Raw genomic sequence first — 20,330 nt, forward strand, 5'->3', positions numbered from 1 at the left:
TCGGGTGCGGAGGTCCCTCGGGCAGCTCGAGAGGCGGTGGTCGGACCTCCGCAGGCGCCAGCCCCAGCTCTTGCAGCAAATCAGGGGCGAAATTGCTGATTGTGAGTATTTTAGCTATGAAATTTCGCACTTACAACATAGCATATATAAACAATAACATGTGTCTCATGATAAGTGGGTGTCCATGGGTTTAAAAGTCCATAGACTGTTATGTGTGCTTCTTCCTGGTTAACATGCAGTCATGTGGCTTTTATATGTAATGACATAGCATTGAGGATTCTGATGCATACAATGTGCCAGATCTAATATGTGTTACACATTGATAAATGCCAGGGTTGTAATGTTTGAACAAATTACTAACAATCACATAATAATTTAAATGTCACATTTTTGAGTCCATTAACAGTAAGGAGCTACTTGCCTGCATCGTTTGCCATCATTATCACCCTTCCATGTATGTCTTGTTATGGATTAATACATGTGCCCCAATGACCCGACATTGACCATGATTTTTTTTTCTACCACACAGCACGAGCCCGAGCCCGACAGGCCCGTGAAGAGGCCGAGGAAGAGGCCCAGGAGGAGGCCCAAGACCCTGAGGAGGAGGTGGCGGCAAGGGTGGAGGAGGAGGAGGAAGTGGAGGAGGAGGAAATGTTGGAGGAGATGGTGGAGGAGGTGGTGGAGGAGGAGGAGGTGCCTGAGGAGGTGGTGGTGGAGGAGGAGGTGTTGGTGGCGGAGGAGGAGGTGGAGGAGGAGGTGGTGGTGGTGGAGGAGGAGGTGGAGGAGGAGGAGGTGGAGGAGGAGGAGGAGGTGGAGGAGGAGGTGCTTGTGGCGGAGGAGGTGGACGTGGTAATGGTGGCAGAGGAGCTGGCGGAGGAGGGGGCTGAGGAGGCCACGGTTGCCCCAGAGGATTCCAATTCCGAGGGGGAGGAGGCGTGCCAAGCCCCGGAGTCCCAGCAGATCGGTATGTTTACATAATGCATCATTCATGAAGTAGTTGTACTGGTATTTGTTATGTAGCACTGGTGATTAAAAATTTTGTTCCAATACTATTCATATAGACCCCAAAGTGGGTAGCTACAGATACAGGTACGGGTTAGATGGGGTGTCCAAGGCATCCCTTTCATCCAGGACACCTCTGAATTACACAGGTTTGTGGGATGGGTTGGAGCTCCATTTTGAATGCCACATAACCGTTGTAGTTAAACAGGATCCTGGAGTAAAGGGATGAGTGGATCATTTGTGGATTAAATTCACCTGCTGCAATCGTAGATTATGACCCATCAAATAGTGGAATCTATATTGTTGGTGAATGTTATTTATAAACTCTAGGATGTATGCTATAAATGGAGTATGGCCCGGCCTACCTTGGAATGGAGTCAGAAGTTGCCAGTGTCCCAGGAGCCTCCTCTACCTAAACACCCCCTGTAGTTCAGATTGTTTTTTTGCCCTCACAGAATTGTAGGTTGGTTTAGACAGAATTATGATTTTGAGGATGTGTACTGTGCATTCCTGACATTTGCATAACTCCCATGCCACGAACCATCACTGAACTTAGACTGAGCAGATTGTGACAAGTTCTTATTGACGGAGGCCATGACATGCTTGTCATTGGTTAGTCATGGGTGGGTTGTGACTGAGAAGAAACACTATGACTGTTATGTCTTCTGCAGAGTAAAGGGTAGAGGCAAAAAAAGACAGTATGTAGTAAATAAGTTTGCATGTATGTATTATGTATGTGTCATATCTATTTATCTATGTGTGTCTCTATCTCTCTACATAGATATATATATATATATATATATATATATACACACACATGTCACCTAGCATTTGTGCAATTTATGTCGCAGTATGTGAAATGTATGCATGAATAACATGACTAATTTTTGCCCCTTTGACATGCCCACAGATGACACCACACCGGCAGATGAGGGGGTGCGTGGGGCCCTCCTGCGGGCGGAGCACCACTTGAGGCTCCTGCTAGCCGACCTGCAGGACCTCAGAGATCTGCTGATTTAATTTATTATTTGATATTTTTTTATTTATATGTTCATTGTGTTTTCTAATAAATTGTTTATGCAAGTTCACAGTTGTTGGTTTTCTTTGCACATTAAACAGTATATGTGTAGATTGTTTATAATCTTTTACACAGGGTGTAATACAAACCATTGCACTTAAATTGCTGTAAGGGTTAATGTGTGCAATGCATGTGTTAGGCATGCTTGTAAGGATATATTGGCATTTAATTGATTCCAATTCCAAATAAGCAGTTTTTTATGAGGATAGGTAATTGAATAAGTGGGTCATGTGATGTCTTGCAGAAGATACTTAATAGTGGGTTGTTTGGCGTAAATACTCCGCTTACGTGCGGTAGCACCGCTTGGCTCCCGTTCGGATGCGGTATTCCCGAGCATACTCTGTAATACTCTGTAATACCGTGCATAATCGGAGTGTTTCTCCCGCACACGCATGGTTTGTATGTCGTCCGTAAACACGCCCTGTTCTTAAAGAGTGAGTCCGTCCGAATGCGGAGGACACGTGGGCGTTTCTACGGACGATGGCCGCATGCGGCAAAACACCGTAGCGTGCGGACCGCTCCGTAAGAATGCGGGAATATCCGCACCGATCAGAATAAGGGCCTATATCATCTGTGTACAGGAGAACACGATCACGAAGGGACATACCATAATACACAGGAGCAACCCACATATATATAACAGCCAGTAAACTGGTAAATTGTGGATTATAATTTGTCTAGGTGAATCCAATTCTAAGATTGCCCCATGTGGATGGAAGGTGACAGATCAAAAGCACGCAGTGCAATAACTCAGATCTGAGGCAGAGACCGATCTATTAACACGCCAAGCTGCGAATATGTATACAAAAAACATGTACTAATGTGAGAAGGACGATCCCTTCCTTACATATTCAGTGTCATAACATATTCAGACAGAGAGGCTCCTGACAATTAAGCTATATGGTTATATGCCAAATTAGGAGCAGACCACAAATGTATAACAGCCAATAAATTGGTAAAGTGTGGTCTACAATTTGTCTGGATTAATCCAATCCCAGGATTATCCTATATGATTAGAAGGTCACAGATCAACAGCACCTAGTGCAACAACTCAGATCTGACATATAGATCGCCCGATACATACGCTAAGCTGCGAATAGATATTAAACATCTAATACTGTGTGAGGGACGATCCCATCCTTATACATTCATGGTCACAAATCCACCTAGACAAAGAGACTCCTGGAAATTAATTACGTGATCGTATGCCCTGATATGTGTATCCCTTAAGCACGTACCACTCAGACTTGAGGGGATTGAATCCCTAAATCGCCCCATGTGGACGCCAAACCACCTGCTTGTGCAACAATCATTAGTAGTGCTAAGGTAGACCCAATCTGAGGACTGCCTCACATGCATGTTTCTGATTGTTTTAGACCACAGCACGCACGTGAACAATACATAGTTATCTAGTTATCAAATATAACTGACACAAGAGCAATATTGTGCACGAAGCCGCACATGTCAACGTAAAAACAGACAGAAAGAATAACAACTTTATCATTACAGTAAATACTTCAGGCATAAAACATAGTTACTAGCATACTTGTTATCAGAAGCAGTAACTAGACTATCACAATTGGCTACTTATTCACAGAGTGATTTTTAATCTTTAATATTTCTTTTTCTCTTTATCTTTATACTTTGTTTTAATATTTTCGCTACTTACTTCTAAGGTCTCACATCATTGTGGAATTATTTGTAGAACACCACTACATCACTATGACCTGCTAACTGAAAAATGTAATAATAAAAATTTAAAAATAAAAAATAAAGTTATTTAATAATAAAATATACACCCAATTTTGGGTATAAATTCTAGATTGTGGACTAGGAGTGCATCCCACTGCTAACTGATTCACTTTTTTCTCTCTACTGTCATTGTATATTTCTGAATCAGGGGATTAGCACCCTTACTTGCCAGGAAAAGTATTTTATAAAATTTCCAGCATAAAAGAGCATATTCTTCCACATTTAATACATCACTGATCAATATTTTTATGGTGCGGGTCTTCCCACTCCTTCTCGCCGGGAGATGCAGTCCCAACTCCCGGCTGAATATAGACGCGGCGGGTGAGGGTAAGAACAGCGCTATATTTATGGAGTCAGGGAGGCGCCGATATTATCCGGCGGGTGGGCGCAAAAATTGGCGCTACACCCCTGCCTTACAAACAATTATATTAGCTTGAGACCAGCGACTGTGCTGTTACCGAAATATCAATTGCACAATTTACTTGTAAATGGTACTAACGGCACACTTTACCGTCAAACGAGACTAACAGTACCCTTTACTTTCGAACAATACTAGCACTACACTTTACTTTCAAACAGTACTATTCCCCGGGGCGGTGTCCCGCTGAAGCGACCTGGCCTTCCTGCGGATAAGTAGCCTGGGTCTCACTTCAGGTATTCCTTCCTACGGATAAGTAGCCTGGGTCTCAATTCTAGTAGCCTAGACCCAAACGTCAGTCAGGCCTTCCTACGGAGCAATGGCCTGGGGGTCCCTTTTCCTAAAGTGGAAATATAGGGCCGATGTGTCCTGTTCCGTCCTGAATCCTAAAGGGCAGAGGAGTCCCTTATCTAAGGGAAAAATAAGTGCTCCTCGTTAGTGGTGTGGGCAAGGTTGGATATACTATCCTCCTAACCTGCCCTGTGCTGCCCGCCCTCCCCAAAACCTCACTGGCCGGAGGGGGTACTTGACAAGGCCACAGTAGTGGCCACCAGGGCCAGACTCACAGTTTGGTAGGCTGTAATAGGACCGGTGAGGTTCTTGTCCAAGAGGGGAAAATCCTTCGCCTTGCACACCCTGGCTGTTTAGCGCTGCCTCCCGCTGTGCAGCCGTCTGGTGCTGCTGCTTCTTAACCTGGGGGGAGAGAGTGGCTGTTCAGGTGCTGGTGGGGTCTGTCGGCGCTGCAGCTCTCCTGCCTGCCGTACCCACGCTGGCAGGGGCGGGCTGGGCCGGGGGGCAGAGTGCCATATGCCCCCCGGGCCGCTTACCCACCCACTGGCTGCGGGCCGTGCTGCGGCTGGATCAGCTTCTCCAGCCCTCCTGCACTGGCCGCGGCTTACAGAACACGGCCGCGGCTACAGGAAAATGGCCGCCGGCCCCCTGCACTGAGGACATGTTCTCAGTGCAGGAGGCCGGCGGCCATTTTCCTGTAGCCGCGGCTGTGTTCTGGAAGCCGCGGCCAGCGCAGGAGGGCTGGAGAAGCTGATCCAGCCGCAGCACGGCCCGCAGCTAGCGAGTGGGTAAGCGCTCCCCCCCCCCCTCCCTCACCCCAGCATATGTGTTTCTGTCACTGTGGGGGCATATCTGGCACTGTGTGGGGGCATATCTGGCACTGTGTGGGGGCATATATGGCACTGTGTGGAGGCATATCTGGCACTGTGTGGGGGCATATGTGTATCTGGCACTGTGGGGGGCATATTTGGCACTGTGGGGGCATATATGTATTTGGCACTGTGGGGGCATATGTGTATCTGGCACAGTGGGGCATATGTGTATTTGGCACTGTGGGGGCATATGTGTATCTGGCACTGTGGGGGCATATGTGTATTTGGCACTGTGGGGGCATATGTGTATCTGGCACTGTGGGGCATATGTGTATTTGGCACTGTGGGGGCATATCTGGCACTGTGGGGGCATATGTGTATCTGGCACTGTGGGGGCATATGTGTATCTGGCACTGTGGGGACATATGTGTATCTGGCACTGTGGGGGCATATGTGTCTGGCACTGTGGGGGCATATGTGTATTTGGCACTGTGGGGGCATATGTGTCTCTGGCACTGTGGGGGCATATGTGTCTCTGGCACTGTGGGGGCATATCTGGCACTGTGGGGGCATATGTGTCTTTGGCACTGTGGGGGCATATGTGTCTCTGGCACTGTGGGGGCATATGTGTCTCTGGCACTGTGGGGGCATATGTGTCTCTGGCACTCTGGGGGCATATCTGGCACTGTGGAGGAATATGCGTATTTGGCACTGTGGCAGAATATCTGGCACTGTGGTGGCATTTGTGTCTGGCACTGTGGGGGCATATGTGTATTTGGTACTGTGGCGGAATATCTTGCACTGTGGGGGCATATCTGGCACTGTGGACATCACATTGTGCGGTGTAATGGGCATCATGGTATGGGGCGTAATGGACATTACGGTGTGGGGAGCATTGGGTAATTGCCATCACAGTATGGGGTGTAATGGGCATCAAGGTGTGCAGCATAATGTGTAATTAGCATCACAGTGTGCGGTGTATTGAGTAATTAGCATCGCAGTGTTGGGCGTAATGTGTAACTGGCATCATGGTGTTCAGCATAATGTGTAATTGGCATTACGGCATGTGGCTTTATCTGTAATGGGTATTACAAGGTTCGCTAAAATGTGCAATCTGCAGGTACACAATACAATCATGGTACAGGCAACGCCCCTTATGATAGGCCACGCCCCTAATTTTTCGGCCGGTGACTTGGCTGATTATGGGCCAGTGCTCTGGACTTGCCCCCTAGGCTAAAAGTTGCCAGCCAGCCCCTGCACGCCGGATATCTCTCCTGTAGCTGCCTGCTGGCTCCTCTCCTCACTGCTGCCGCTTTCGCAGTCACTTTGCTGCATGGCTCAGTCGGATACTGGGGCTCTCCTCTACCCCTGGTGCTGTTGCGGCAATCAATCACCGCCGCTGCCGGGTCTCTACGGCGCTGCTGTTCCTCCCGCTCTCCTCTACCCGGCCGTCCTCCCCATGTGCACTTCCGTGACCTCTGACCTCTCTCTCTTCTTCCCCCTCCTCGCGCCGCAGCCGTCCCGAATCCCCGCTGGGTAGAGACTAGATCCCATGCAGTATTGGTTACAGGATGTGACATTCAGTGAGGGCGGAAGTTGTTAGATGCCCTCACAACGTTTTTTAATTTATGTGTAATTCATGTAGGTGTCAGTTATTTTGTTTTATTTTTGCACCATTGTACCCTCGCGGGCTCGCTACGCTCGCACACTTCGGGCACGGTGGCTCGCTTCGCTCGCCACAGATTTATATTCCCCCTCCAGGTATACGTGGACCCAGGGCATTATGGGAAAATTACCAAAACTGCATGGGATCTAGACACTACCATCCCCGCTGGCTTCAAACAGGCAGGACCCACCCCTTCAGTTCCGGCACTTGTGGGGAGGTAATTAACCCCCAGCTGCCGTGAGTAACTGAAGGGGGTCTGGCTGCCGTGGGACCCGCTGCGGGGTGCCACACATGCAATGTATCATATGAGATCCTCTGGAAAGGTCCCGCCCACATTGCAACCAAAACACATCCAATTAAGCTGCTAGAGTGGTGAGCTACCAAAACCCCTTTCAGTGGGGGGCCATTTGGTTACCGAGTGTCTTGAACCGCCACTATAAAATGCAAAAAGAGCCCCGGTGGTCCAGTGTGCAGCCGCTGCCACCTTTTCCAGGCTTCCCGGTCGACAGCACGCTTGTGGAAGGCGCCGCCTTCGAGGAGACAAACACTAGAGCTACTGCAGTACTTCTAGGCCCTTATTCTGATTGGTTCACTCGGGCCCATCTTCTTACAAAGAGTGTTTTTTAGCTCACTGTGCATGTGTATGACTCGCAAAGCGCATGTGCAGGATTGGCCAGCCGTGCATGCTTGTGGCCTTCCGAGAAGAAATTGCCCAGTGAAGGAACTCATGTAGAGTAGGCGTAATGTGGGTGTATTGATGGTCACGACAACAAAACTGGGTAAAACTAGGTGGTAACCGGGCGCGTATACAAGGGAAATGACTACAAGTGCGGGGCAGTGGCTTTGCTCCACTGTGTGAGCGCTCAGACTGATCGAGCTCAAAAAACACTTGGTCGGTAAAAGTGGGTCTCATGCCTCACAGCCCAGTCCCATCTCAGGCCCACATTCGCACGGGCGATCAACACGCACAATTGATAAACTACATGCACCTGCACCCAATGCACACCCATGCAGCATTCAAGTTTCTCTCATTATTTAATTAACTAACTACATGGCAGCCACAAGGGAAGCACATTTTTCAACTTCGAGCGAATATGTGCTGTGGCATGTGAAACACCCGCAGAGCCTGTTCACTCAGCCGCACGCTCAGCCACATGCTGGATGTCGGAGCGGACAGGCTAAGCTCTGTATGAAGACGTTACCGTACATGCGGTCACACGCCACATGCCACTTGCCTTTAGGTGAGAACGACGGAGTTTGGACGTCTTTATGCGCATGCCTTCCTGTCCATGTGCGGTCCGTATGCTAGGCAACGTGTGTACATGTGCCTGAACAAATCAACCAGAATAACCTCCCTAGTGTCTGTCAAGGGATAACAGCACATCAAATGCTAACTGGAAATGCAGATTCGGGTAGCGCTGGCACGCTGTTTGAAAGGAACCCCTCGGAAGCGTGGGTGTGCAGGTGCATGGGGTCGCAGGTACCGGGGGACACACAGAATGGATGCTGTGCAGTCCCAGCAGCATTGAAAAGAGGTGGGGAGGAGGACGGAGGATCTTTTACTGTACATGCCATGAGGTACAGTATCTACCCTGCCTGCATGTGATGTGAGGATGGAAGGGAGGAGGAGGGGGCACTATATAATCTGTGTGTCTGTATTCATGTACAGTATGTGTGTGACTATATATGTTTGTGTGTACAAGTATCTATGTATGTGTGACTGTATGAGTGTGAATGTATTTGTGTCAGTATGTATAAGACGTGTGTGTACTTTTGTGTAAGGTCAGTTACTTTCTGGTCTCCTGAAAGACCCTTGCTGTCACGGTCCTTGAAGCACCAGCTGAAGTGTAACGGAGGCTGGGTGCTTTAATGTAAGGTTGTTGCAACAACGACAGAATGGAGTGAAGCAATAGGATAAAATTAATCTGATTTAATAAAGATACTGTGATACAAGATGATAATGATGACACAAATAATATACTGTAGGTTATACAATAACAAAAGTCAATAGTCCACTACTTTATTAGTACATTATGATGATGCTTGGTATTCGGAAAGAATATTGAATGGCAGTGCAGTGTCCTGCCATCCGTTCCCGCAATGTGCGGTCGGTCTTGCCGACATAATGTAATCCGCACGGGCAGGATATTAGATACACAATATAGCGTGTTATATTGGCCCTCACCGTGGGGTTACTACTGGCACTGGGACTTTGCTACAGTTCGTGGGGTTGTGCCTGACCGTCTGGACAAATTTTCTGATCTGACTGATCCGTACAGACTGCCTACACTAATTCGTATATATATATATATAAAATGCTCACGCTGCTCGACAAGCAGCCACTGCAGCACATGGATAGAAGTGAAGGATCACAGGAGCAGGAGATTTAATGCAACGTTTCGATTTTAATAATCGTCATCAGGCATACCTTACACACATATATATATATATATATATATACGGCCGTTAATACGACATCGGAGGGTCAGTCGTATCTGACTGCTTTGTAAATTCCTCTCCGGAACACGACTTTGCATACGACGTATGTAGTCGTATTCATTCGTAGCAAGAATACGAATACAAATTTTGTATTCTTAGTAAATTTCCCCCAATATCTGATGTAAATGTGGGTGAAAACCTGGGATCCAGTGACCATCAAGCAGTATGGTTCAAAATAAATAAAGATACACCTGGACGCGGTGGGCAAGCCGTTACTTATGGTCATAAATAAGTGAAGAACCTCGCTAAAAATGCAAAATTTTATTGCAAAATTTTAAATTGGGAGCTTGATTTGTGCACCTGCACCTTTGACTTTGTATGCAGTTCTACTGAAAGGTCTCCGCAGGGTCGCACCTCTCAATTGGTGTGCACCCCAGGACCCCACCCCTGGTTCAAAATAAAGACAGAGACCAACTCATCGCCTACAAAAACAAAGGTGTTAGATTTTAGGAAGGCTGATTTTGTAGAGATGGGAAACTTTTAAGGGATTCTTTGGCAGATTGGAGGAACTTGGAAAGAGTGCAGGAGAAGTGAGTAAAAAATTTAAAAGTGCATTACTAAAAGAAATGTATGTGTGTCAAAAGAGTTAGGAAAAACACAAGGAAAAGGAAGCCAGTGTGGTTTGCGAAAGAAGTAACAAGTATTGTGAAAGCAAAAAAGTTGGCCTTATTGAAGCAGACGCAGAAGAATGAGGACAAAGTGGTGTATCTTGTTAGACAGAAGGAGGCTAATAAGGTAATCAGATTTGCAAAAGCACAGGCTGAGAAGAAAATGGCCCAGTCAGTGATTAAGGGGGGAAACATTTTTTTAGGTATATAAGTGAAAGGAGAAAAACAAAAAGTGTAGTAATAAGACTAAAGACAGAGAGTGAAAATCTTCATGAGGGAGACAATATAATAGCAGATCATATTAATAATTATTTCTGTTCAGTATTTACTGGTGAAAGAGAGGGGAAGGGGTCACAGTTTAGTTGCAAGTATAGAAAAATTAGGTGGAAACAAGTACATTTACAGAGGAGAAAGACCTAACAGAACTCTCAAAACTGAAGTGGCTAAATGAATAGGGCCAAATGGGATACATCCAAGGATATTAAAAGAGCTTAAAGGGGAGCTGGTAAAACCATTAACATAATTCTTAAACCAGTCACTAGCTACTGGAGCAAATCTTATTGACTTTTTTGACTGGGCGACTATCTGTGCGATTATCTAGACCAGGGGTCCTCAAACTACGGCCCGCGGGCCAGATGCGGCCCGCAGAGGACTTTCATGTGGCCCGCCTGCTTGCCGCTGCCCAGGCAATCAATCTGACTTGCCTCACTAGCCGGGACCGGGAGGATGGACGGGCAGGCTGGCTGGCGAATGGACGGACGGGCGGGGGCGTGGCCTGTGACATCGGGTGGAAGCAGCAGTGTCTGCTGGTCCGACCCGTCTCCCTGCTTCAGCTTCTCCTATGCGTGTGACGTCAACACGTCACACGCTGTGGCTGAGGAGAATCGGGAGAGGAGCCGACGCGAAGCAAGCAGCGAGGGAGCAGTGGAGCGGAGCAGTGCATATTACTTTGGGTAAGTAGAGGCCGTGACTGGTTGGGGGTATGTTGGGGGTGCTTGACCCCCCTTGTCCCCCTCCTGACTGTCAGAGCCGGAGTTGCCCTTCCACCATCTCCCCTCTCTCTTCATGTGTCGGAACCAGCATGTTCCTTCCCTCCTCCCCAGGCAGCTATGTTACCACATCACAGCGCTGCCACTGCCCTGCCTGCTTACTACTGCAGACAAGGTCCGGTTCGCTGGGGGGGGGGTCGTCATCGGGCGAGAGGGGGGAGGTTATCCTGCTTACTCTCTCTGCTGAGCCCCAGGGCCGGCGCTACCCACTAAAGCAGTGGATGCAAAGCAGGGAGGCGCTGGCCAGGAGAGGCGCACTGCCCACTTTGCATCTCTCTGCTGTCCTGCTTTTACTGCCGGCCCGGCTGCTGCACTGTCAGTGTTTACTGTGTCTATGACAGGCAGCTCCGGAAGCATGACCTGACCTTCAACCTCTGTCCCTCCCAATAACGCCTCCTCCCATGTCCGTCCCGGCGTCGTCCGCACAGGCTGGCAGTAGAAGTTTCAGCAGTCTCCCTGCTGCTTTATGTTCCTGCTATTAAGCACGGAACTCTTCCCCCTTACACTCCAGTTACTAGCCCTCCCCCTCTGCATTCTACATGCTGCTGCTGCACCAGCCAAGAGTGACTGAAAACAGCTTTAACCCTTTCACAGCTGACTTTTATACAGTAAGCTACAAGTGTGTGTGTGTGTGTGTGTTTAATTTTTACAGAGCTAGTGTGTGTATTTATATTTTATATTTTCTCTCTCTCTCTCAAACACACACACACACACACTCATGCACTGTATATATTGTATATTTTAACTACTTGTTGCACCCAAACTTCCCAATCTCCCATCACTGTCACCCCCTGTGGTCTCTACTTCTCTCCCACCCAACAGCTGCTGTCGCCCCCCCACAACCCCTCACCCCCTGTGGTCTCTACCTCTCTCATAAATGGTCACTCCTGTGGTCTATACCTCTCTCCCACCACTGACCACTGTTGCCCCCGTGGTCTCTACCTCTCTCCCACCTAGTTTTTGTTTTTACTATTGTCCGGCCCTCCAATGGTCTGAGGTACAGTGAACTGGCCCCCGATTTAAAAAGTTTGAGGACCCCTGATCTAGACTTTAGTAAGGCTTTTGACACTGTCCCACAACGCAAACTGTTAAACAAACTTGAAAGCTTGGGATTGGATTCTAAGATAGTTGAATGGATAAGATCTTGGTTGCAGGACAGAAAACAGAGTTGTAGTAAACGGAGTACAGTCAAAGGAGGGAAAGGTTACAAGTGGAGTATTTCGGGGATCTGAAATTGGACCAGTGCTTTGTAATATCTTTATTGGTGATATTGCAAATGGCTTTGAGGGTAAAATGTGCACAAAAATATGCAACAGGGTAGACACACCAGGAGGGGTGAAACAAATGTTTGATGATCTAGGTCAGGCATGTCCAAAGTCAGGCCCGGGGGCCAAATGCGGCCCGTGCTGTGATTTCAAGCGGCCCGCAGCCTCCAACTGGAAGCGTGCAGAGCATCAGATGTGGGAAGCACAGCACAGGACACTAAAGGTGGGGCCCCGGCGAGAGCGCTTTTACCTTAGTGTCTGCCGCAGTGAGGAGGTGCCGGCCACCCCAGTCAGATGTGTTTGGCGTGCTACTTCTGCAATCGTATATATCACCCTACTCCACAATCAGTGACAGCAGTGTTTGGGGAGGGGGGCAGCAAGGGGGAAGCTTGCTTCCGTAACATGCAGAGGGGAGGAGGGCAGCATCTAAGCCCAAGCATCTCCTGTCCTTGCAGTGCCTGCTTTGTCTCTCCTTCCCCTGGCTCACACAAGGGACTGGGAAACATACAGAGAAGGGAGGGGGCAGAGTCGGGGACATACAGTGAAGGAGGGTCAGGCTGGGGGACATACAGTGAAGGAGGGTCAGGCTGGGGGACATACAGTGAATGGAGGCAGAGTGGGGTACATAGTGAATGGGGTTCATACAGTGAAGGAGGGTCAGGCTTGGGGACATATAATAAATGGAGGCACTGATGGACATTAAGAGAAGGCAGGCAGGCTGGGGGACAGAGTGAATGGGTACAGAGTGGGGTACATACAGTGAATGGGGGACATACAGTAAAGGAGGGGCAGACTGGGGGACATACAGTGAATGGGGCAGAGTGGGGGACCATTCTGATGTGATTAATGATTCAAAGAATATCAGGCTGAATGGTCGGCCCCCACACATTTACACTTCACCAAATCTGGCCCTTGTCGCAAAAAGTTTGGACACCCCTGATCTAGGTAGATTAGTGGAATGGTCAAAATTCAAAATCATGCACTTGAGTCTCAAAAATCCAAAGATTAAATAAAGTATAAATGGCACTATAATGGAAACTACTGAGGAAGAGAGGGATCTAGGTGTCACTATTAAAGGGGACTTAAAGGCAGGTAGGCAATGTACAAAGCAATGAAGAAGGCAAGTCAGATGCTTGGTTGCATAGGGAGAGGTATTAGCAGTAAGAAGAAGTAATACTGCCACTGTATAGATCATTGGTATGACCTCATCTAGAGTACTGTGTTCAGTTCTGGAGGCCATATCTCCAGTAGGACATAAATACATTAGAGACTGTACAAAGAAGGGCAACTAAAATGGTGCATGGCCTACATCACAAAACGTACCAGGAAAGACTAAAATATCTTAATATTATTAAAATCACCCATGCATATTGTAGGGGTTTGTGGATGAGTAGCAACAAATTCAGCTGCTTTCACTAGGGTTTGGTAACTGAAAGCGGGAGGGATGTATATAAACATCATCAATATAGGACTATTATTTAGCATACAGTCCAAGAATATATACTGCCCTCCCGGATCTGTTAGCACCCTATTACAGATGAAAGATAATGACTTCCTAACCAAAACTGAGATACCGCGAGAGGAAGATGTAAAAGGTGCATGGTAGGTCTTGCCTACCCATGGTGTTTTTAACGCTAATAATTTCCCACCCGTCAAGTGTGTTTCCACCATACATGCAATATCAACCTTAGCTTTCTGGCAATCATACATTATGTCACGTTCTTAAAAGCACCAGCTGCAGAGTATCGTAAGCTGGGTGCTTTAACGTATGAGGTTGCATCCACGACAGAATGTAAGAAACAATGAAGATAAAATGTAAGGTACTTATGTATTATCTGGGCTCCCATGTTAAATGCACCTCATTTTTTCATACCCCTACTATCCAACTACGCATGGAGTTGATTTTATATAGTGTGGCGAGCGCAGCGAGCCACCGTGCCCGAAGCGTGGTGAGCGCAGCGAGCCCCGCGAGGGGACGCGGTCTCGTAAGAAATATGGGAGTCCAGATATTACATAAGTACCAAATGTAATTGATTTAATAAAGATATTGCAAGACAGTGATAATGATGGTATAAACGGTATATGGCAGATATGCAAATATAAAGTCAATTGTCCAATAGATTATTGTAAAGGATGACGGAGCTTGGTACTTGAAGAGTATTGCAATATAGTTTGAGGAGTGGAAACGAATATGAAACTTGAGTTGAATACTTGAAGATTGAAGAAGGAATTGATGATTGGATGATTTGAAGAATGAATGAAGATTGTATTGTGGATTGGATGATTGGATGGGGATTGGATTGAAGATTAGATTGAGGATTGGAGAATTGGATGGTTGGATGATTGGTTGAAGATTGGATGATTGGTTGAAGATTGGGGATTGGATAATAATAAATGAAGAAGAGTTGTCCTTCGCTGTATAAGGTCGTGGCTGCAGCCAGAGGTAACCGTGGAAGTAACCGTCGGGAGTAATAGCAAGGTGAGACCCCGTAGAGGACCTGACCTTGCTTGATCCACTTTGGCGGTAGGCAGAGTCCGGTGGTACTTGAAACAGTGAACGGCCAGCAGGATCTCTTCAGGAAGAAGCTTAGGGTTGTAGCGGATTACTACAGAGCCAGGTAGGAGCAATGATGCTGCGGGGTAGACATCATTGTACTGACTGCCGGACTAGCCTGGGCAGTCAGTACTTAACAGGTGGACTGAGCCGGGATTGGTCAGGCAATCTGACAGGGAGGCGGAGACGTGCAGGGGAGGCTGAGGAAACCAACAAGATGGCGCCCACCAGAGAGGGCGACAGATTCTAGCCGGCCCTGATGGTACGCAGCTGCGCAACCACCGGCTTTCACTCAGACGCTAGCCAGGCACAAACACACATGGCAGTATGCCACTCATACCCTGCATGGAACCGGAGCACAATACACCGGTGTCACCACGCAGTGACAGCGCGGCCACATGTACCCCAGTGGAGCCAGAAACATAAGCAGAGGTGAGCGCCATGGTTATAGTGCACCTAGAAGGTCCAGGGCTAAGCACAGCACAGGGGTTTTGGGTAAACGCCATGGTGGATGTGACATATTAAGAGGGAAGTCCAGGGACAGCATTCTGTCCCTCCTGGAGAGGGTCATGTTGGGAGGTATGTGTTACCCTTGCAAAACTATAGCTATTTATTTGAAACTAGCAGACCCGCCCCGCATTGCCTGGGAAAACTTCATGTTCATGTTTTTTTTTTTATTTCCAAAATTGCTGTAAAATTTTGTGTTACGCTGTGCCAAGATTGTAATTTGTTAAAACCTCCACCATAATGTTAGAATGTGTTTGCATTGATCCTCAATGACAACATTGAAATCAGGTGTGGTGTTGTTGTTTGAAACATACCGCTCCTGACTTACAGTAATATCTTGTGTGTGTTGATGAATTCCACATCCACTCCCATACCTCCCAACATGACCCTCTACAGTAGGGACACAATGCTCTGTTTCTGGACTTTCCTCTTAATTTATGGATTACCATCACCTGTGGTGAAACACCTTTCTTCTCAATTAACCTGTGTAAAACAATGGAAATCATAAATTAGGATGGAAGTTCAGAAACAGAGCATTCTGTCCCTCCTGGAGAGGGTCATGTTGGGAGGTATGTCCACTCCTGAGATTTTAGCACCTATGATGCATTTATTGTTTACTAGCTGACCTGCCCGGCGTTGCCCGGGAAAACCTTGGGGTTTTTTTATTTCCAAAATTGCTGAAAAATGTCATTTTACAGTATGCTGTGCCAAATACCTAAGACTGTAATTTGTTATAGATTCCACTATAATGTTAGAATGTGTTTGCATTGATACTCAATGACGGCAATTAAATCAGGTGTGGTGTTGTTTGAAACACAGGGCACCTGAGTTGATAACTTGTATGTGTTGATGAATTCCACATCCACTCCTGAGATTTAGCACCTACTGTATGACATACCCTCCAACATCTGAGGGTCAGAAATCGGTACAAAATCAGAAAGGGACGTGGCCACACCTCCATTTCTATACTTTCAATGGTACAGTTTCTAGGGTGTGTAATTACAGGTGCTGAGTGCTTGGAGACTGGGGTGGGCGTTACTCACCGTGCCCTAATTAATAAAAAATTCACCGCTCCCTGCCACTGCCGCTCCTCTCACCAATCCTGCCTGCAGCAGTCTCTGAGGTCTGGAGATCTGTAAAGCACATGCACCGGGCGTCTCTACCAAGCCGTGGGGCAGCCCCTGAGTGTGGGAGCAGGTCCGTGGGCCTGGCCACATGACGTCATGACGCGACGCACGCTACCCGCACCACTGCAATGCACCACTGGGAACAGGTGCAATGGGCCAAATTCTTCCCTACACCCGCCGGGCCAATCCACCGATCCAGCCATCGCAATCATAAATGGGTGCATTGATAAGGTTTGGAGTGTAAGAAGTTGAAGAATAAGAATGAGAGAAAGATTTGTCATGTTAAAGTGTACAATTTACTCAAAAAATCGTGAAAAATAAATATATAAGTGTACATAGAAGTACAATCAAGAAATGAAAGTAGGATTAAAAAATAAGTTCTGATTCAAACTGATAATTGTTTGGATGGGGGTGGGTTGTGAAACAAATCTATAGGTGGGGGTATGGATATTGTGGGCATAATTGGTGTTTGGCACACCTACAGGGGGTCCTCAATTGATGGGATTTTCACAGTACTCTGAGTGCCACGGTGTGTCTGCAATGCGACAGACACGCACACACACGCACACACACTCTTCAACTTATTATATAGATGTGTGTGTTGTACTGTTTTTGGTTGTGTGTTGTAGTGAATGTGGGTGTGTGTTGTAGTGAATGTGGGTGTGTGTTGTACCGTAAGTGGTGTGTTATGTGTGTGTGTTGTGTTATGTGTATCTGCCGAATGTGAGGTGCGCTACATATATATATGTGTGTAGTGTGCTGTGCGTATCCTGGCAATGCTTAAGTGTTTGTGTTCTGTGTGTTTCTGTATCTGTACAATGTTTAAGTGTGTGTGTTCTGTGTGTTTGTTGTACTTGTTTTGGGTGTGTGTTGTAGTGTATATGGGTTTGTGTTGTACTGCATGTGGTGTGTTATGTGTGTGTTTTGTTGTGTGTATCTGTCCAATGTGTAAGTGTGTGAGGTGCGCTACGTATATATATGTGTGTTGTGTGTTATGTGTGCATATGTGGTGTACTGTGTGTGTGTGCGTGTACAATGTGTAAGTGTGATGTGTGGTCTATGTATATCCTCAATTATTCCTAATTGTTTAAAGCCTTCACCATAATGTTAGAATGTGTCATTCATACTCAATGACAGCAATGAAATCAGGTGTGGAGTTGTTCCTTCGTCAACGGTTTCACAGATCGTCAATCTTTTTCCCAGATCATCAATGAAGGCAAATTAAAACTTGGTGTTTTTTAAATTTCTAAGTGAAATTTACCCAAAACGGCTTTGAGGTGCACACCACCGGGTCCAGAGGTATCTTGATGCTGAATTTGGTGGCTCAGAGTGCCACGGTGTGTCTGCAATGCGACAGACACGCACGCACGCACACACACACACTATTCAACTTATTATATAGATGTGTGTGTGTGTGTTGTACTGTTTTTGGTTGTGTGTTGTAGTGAATGTGGGTGTGTGTTGTAGTGAATGTGGGTGTGTGTTGTACCGTAAGTGGTGTGTTATGTGTGTGTGTTGTGTTATGTGTATCTGCCGAATGTGAGGTGCGCTACATATATATGTGTGTGTAGTGTGCTGTGCGTATCCTGGCAATGCTTAAGTGTGTGTGTTCTGTGTGTTTATGTATCTGTACAATGTGTAAGTGTGTGTGTTCTGTGTGTTTGTTATACTGGTTTTGGGTGTGTGTTGTAGTGTATATGGGTTTGTGTTGTACTGCATGTGGTGTGTTATGTGTGTGTTTTGTTGTGTGTATCTGTCCAATGTGTAAGTGTGTGAGGTGCGCTACGTATATATGTGTGTGTGTGTTGTGTGTTATGTGTGCATATGTGGTGTACTGTGTGTGTGTGTGTGTGCGTGTACAATGTGTACGTGTGTGTGTGTGTGCGTGTACAATGTGTATGTGTGTGTGTTATGTGTGGTCTATGTATATCCTCAATTATTCCTAATTGTTTAAAGACTTCACCATAATGTTAGAATGTGTCATTCATACTCAATGACAGCAATGAAATCAGGTGTGGAGTTGTTCCTTCGTCAACGGTTTCACAGATCGTCAATATTTTTCCCAGCAATGAAGGCAAATTAAAACTTGGTGTTTTTTAAATTTCTAAGTGAAATTTCCCAAAAACGGTTTCGAGGTGCACACCACCGGGTCCAGAGGTATCTTGATGCTGAATTTGGTGGCTCCGAGTGCCACGGTGTGTCTGCAATGCGACATACATGCACACACACGCACGCACACACACACACTCTTCAACTTATTATATAGATGTGTGTGTGTGTGTGTGTTGTACTGTTTTTGATTGTGTGTTGTAGTGAATGTGGGTGTGTGTTGTACTGTGAGTTTTGTGTTATGTGTGTGAACTACGTACTGTATATATGTGTTCTGTGTGCATCTGTACAATGTGTGTGTTCTGTGTGTTGTACGATATGTGGGCATACCTCCGAACATGACCCATTCCAGGAGGGACACAATGCTCTTTTTATGGACTTCCCTCTCAATTAATGATTGCCATTGTTTTAAACAGGTTAATTGATAAGAAAGGTGTTTCGCCACAGGTGATGGTAATCATAATTGAAAAGGGAAGTCCAGCAACAGAGCATTGTGTCCCTCCTGGAGAGGGTCATGTTGGGAGGTATGAAGGTGGACCCCTCTCAGCTCTGGGTCCCATAGCAGATGCACTCCCTGCAACTTTGTTAGCTGCACCCGTGAGAAGCTGTATCAATTGCTCTATAAATCTCACTTTGAAGTAAAACCCCACCCAATCAAAGTTACATCTGCCCCCCCCCCCCATGCAGTGAACATGGTTTTATCCATTTGAGAATGAATTTGCCTTTGCGAGTGAACCAGAATAAGGGCCACTGTGTACACTGAGTGCTGGATACAAACCCTCTATTCTCTGTGCACCACACACTGCCCAGTTCCAACTGGACTATGGTAGCCATGTGGCACAAGAACTGTACACCTGGGGCTTTATGAATGCTTGGGCATGGAATACACAGTCACACACAGGCCTCCGATCACCATACCCAGTGCTCGAGTTTAGCTGGAGTGGTATAAGGCACACTGGAGTAGCCATGGTATAAAGAAAAGCCCCAGTAATGGCACTGAGGGGAGTGTATATAAATGCATCTGTGTTCTGATAGCGCCTTTCTTCCCCTTCATGGTGGAGTACAGGTTCAAGGAATTGGAAGGAAAGGTGGAGCACAGGTTCAAGAAGTTGGAAGCAAAGGAAGATCGCAGGTTCAAGGAGTTGGAAGCAAAGGAAGATCGCAGGTTCAAGGAGTTGGAAGCAAAGGAAGATCGCAGGTTCAAGGAGTTGGAAGCAAAGGTAAGCCTGCTGTCTGTGTGTCACACTGCCTCGCACAGTGCCCCATATCTATACCCATATAATGTCATACTACATAATCTTTTCCACTCTTTCATACATCTATGTTTTATATATTCTCCACTAATATACCTGCCTTATCTCTCCATAGTTAAATGACACGAAAGTGTTACTGGAACTTATTAATAGCAAGATAAAATGACGTTCTGTACTCAGGGAAGGTGAGTGACCAAACATCTTCAGTTAAGAACTTTATTTGTTTATTTGTGTTAAGTAAAATATTAAGTAGTCAAAGAAAATCACCAAAATTAATATTAATTATTGTTGAGCAAATAGACACCCATACAAACACACACACCCACACACACACACACGA

At 46.6% G+C, this 20,330-nt stretch overlaps 1 protein-coding gene across 1 annotated transcript in view; it reads left to right on the plus strand.

Annotated features, from left to right (window-relative positions):
• Positions 1-20,330, plus strand: part of LOC146021315 (transient receptor potential cation channel subfamily M member 8-like) — a gene marked incomplete at its 5' end in the record, with an annotated part of 560,542 nt that overhangs the window by 528,936 nt on the left and 11,276 nt on the right. Inside the window, 2 exons of the mRNA XM_083155109.1 lie at positions 19,804-19,957; positions 20,106-20,175. Coding sequence (XP_083011235.1) covers positions 19,804-19,957; positions 20,106-20,156 — 205 coding nt within the window. The remainder of the gene's footprint in view (positions 1-19,803; positions 19,958-20,105; positions 20,176-20,330) is intronic.

The sequence above is a fragment of the Crinia signifera genome, chromosome 7 (assembly GCF_055691185.1).
Source record: "Crinia signifera chromosome 7, ASM5569118v1, whole genome shotgun sequence".
NCBI lineage: Eukaryota > Metazoa > Chordata > Amphibia > Anura > Myobatrachidae > Crinia > Crinia signifera.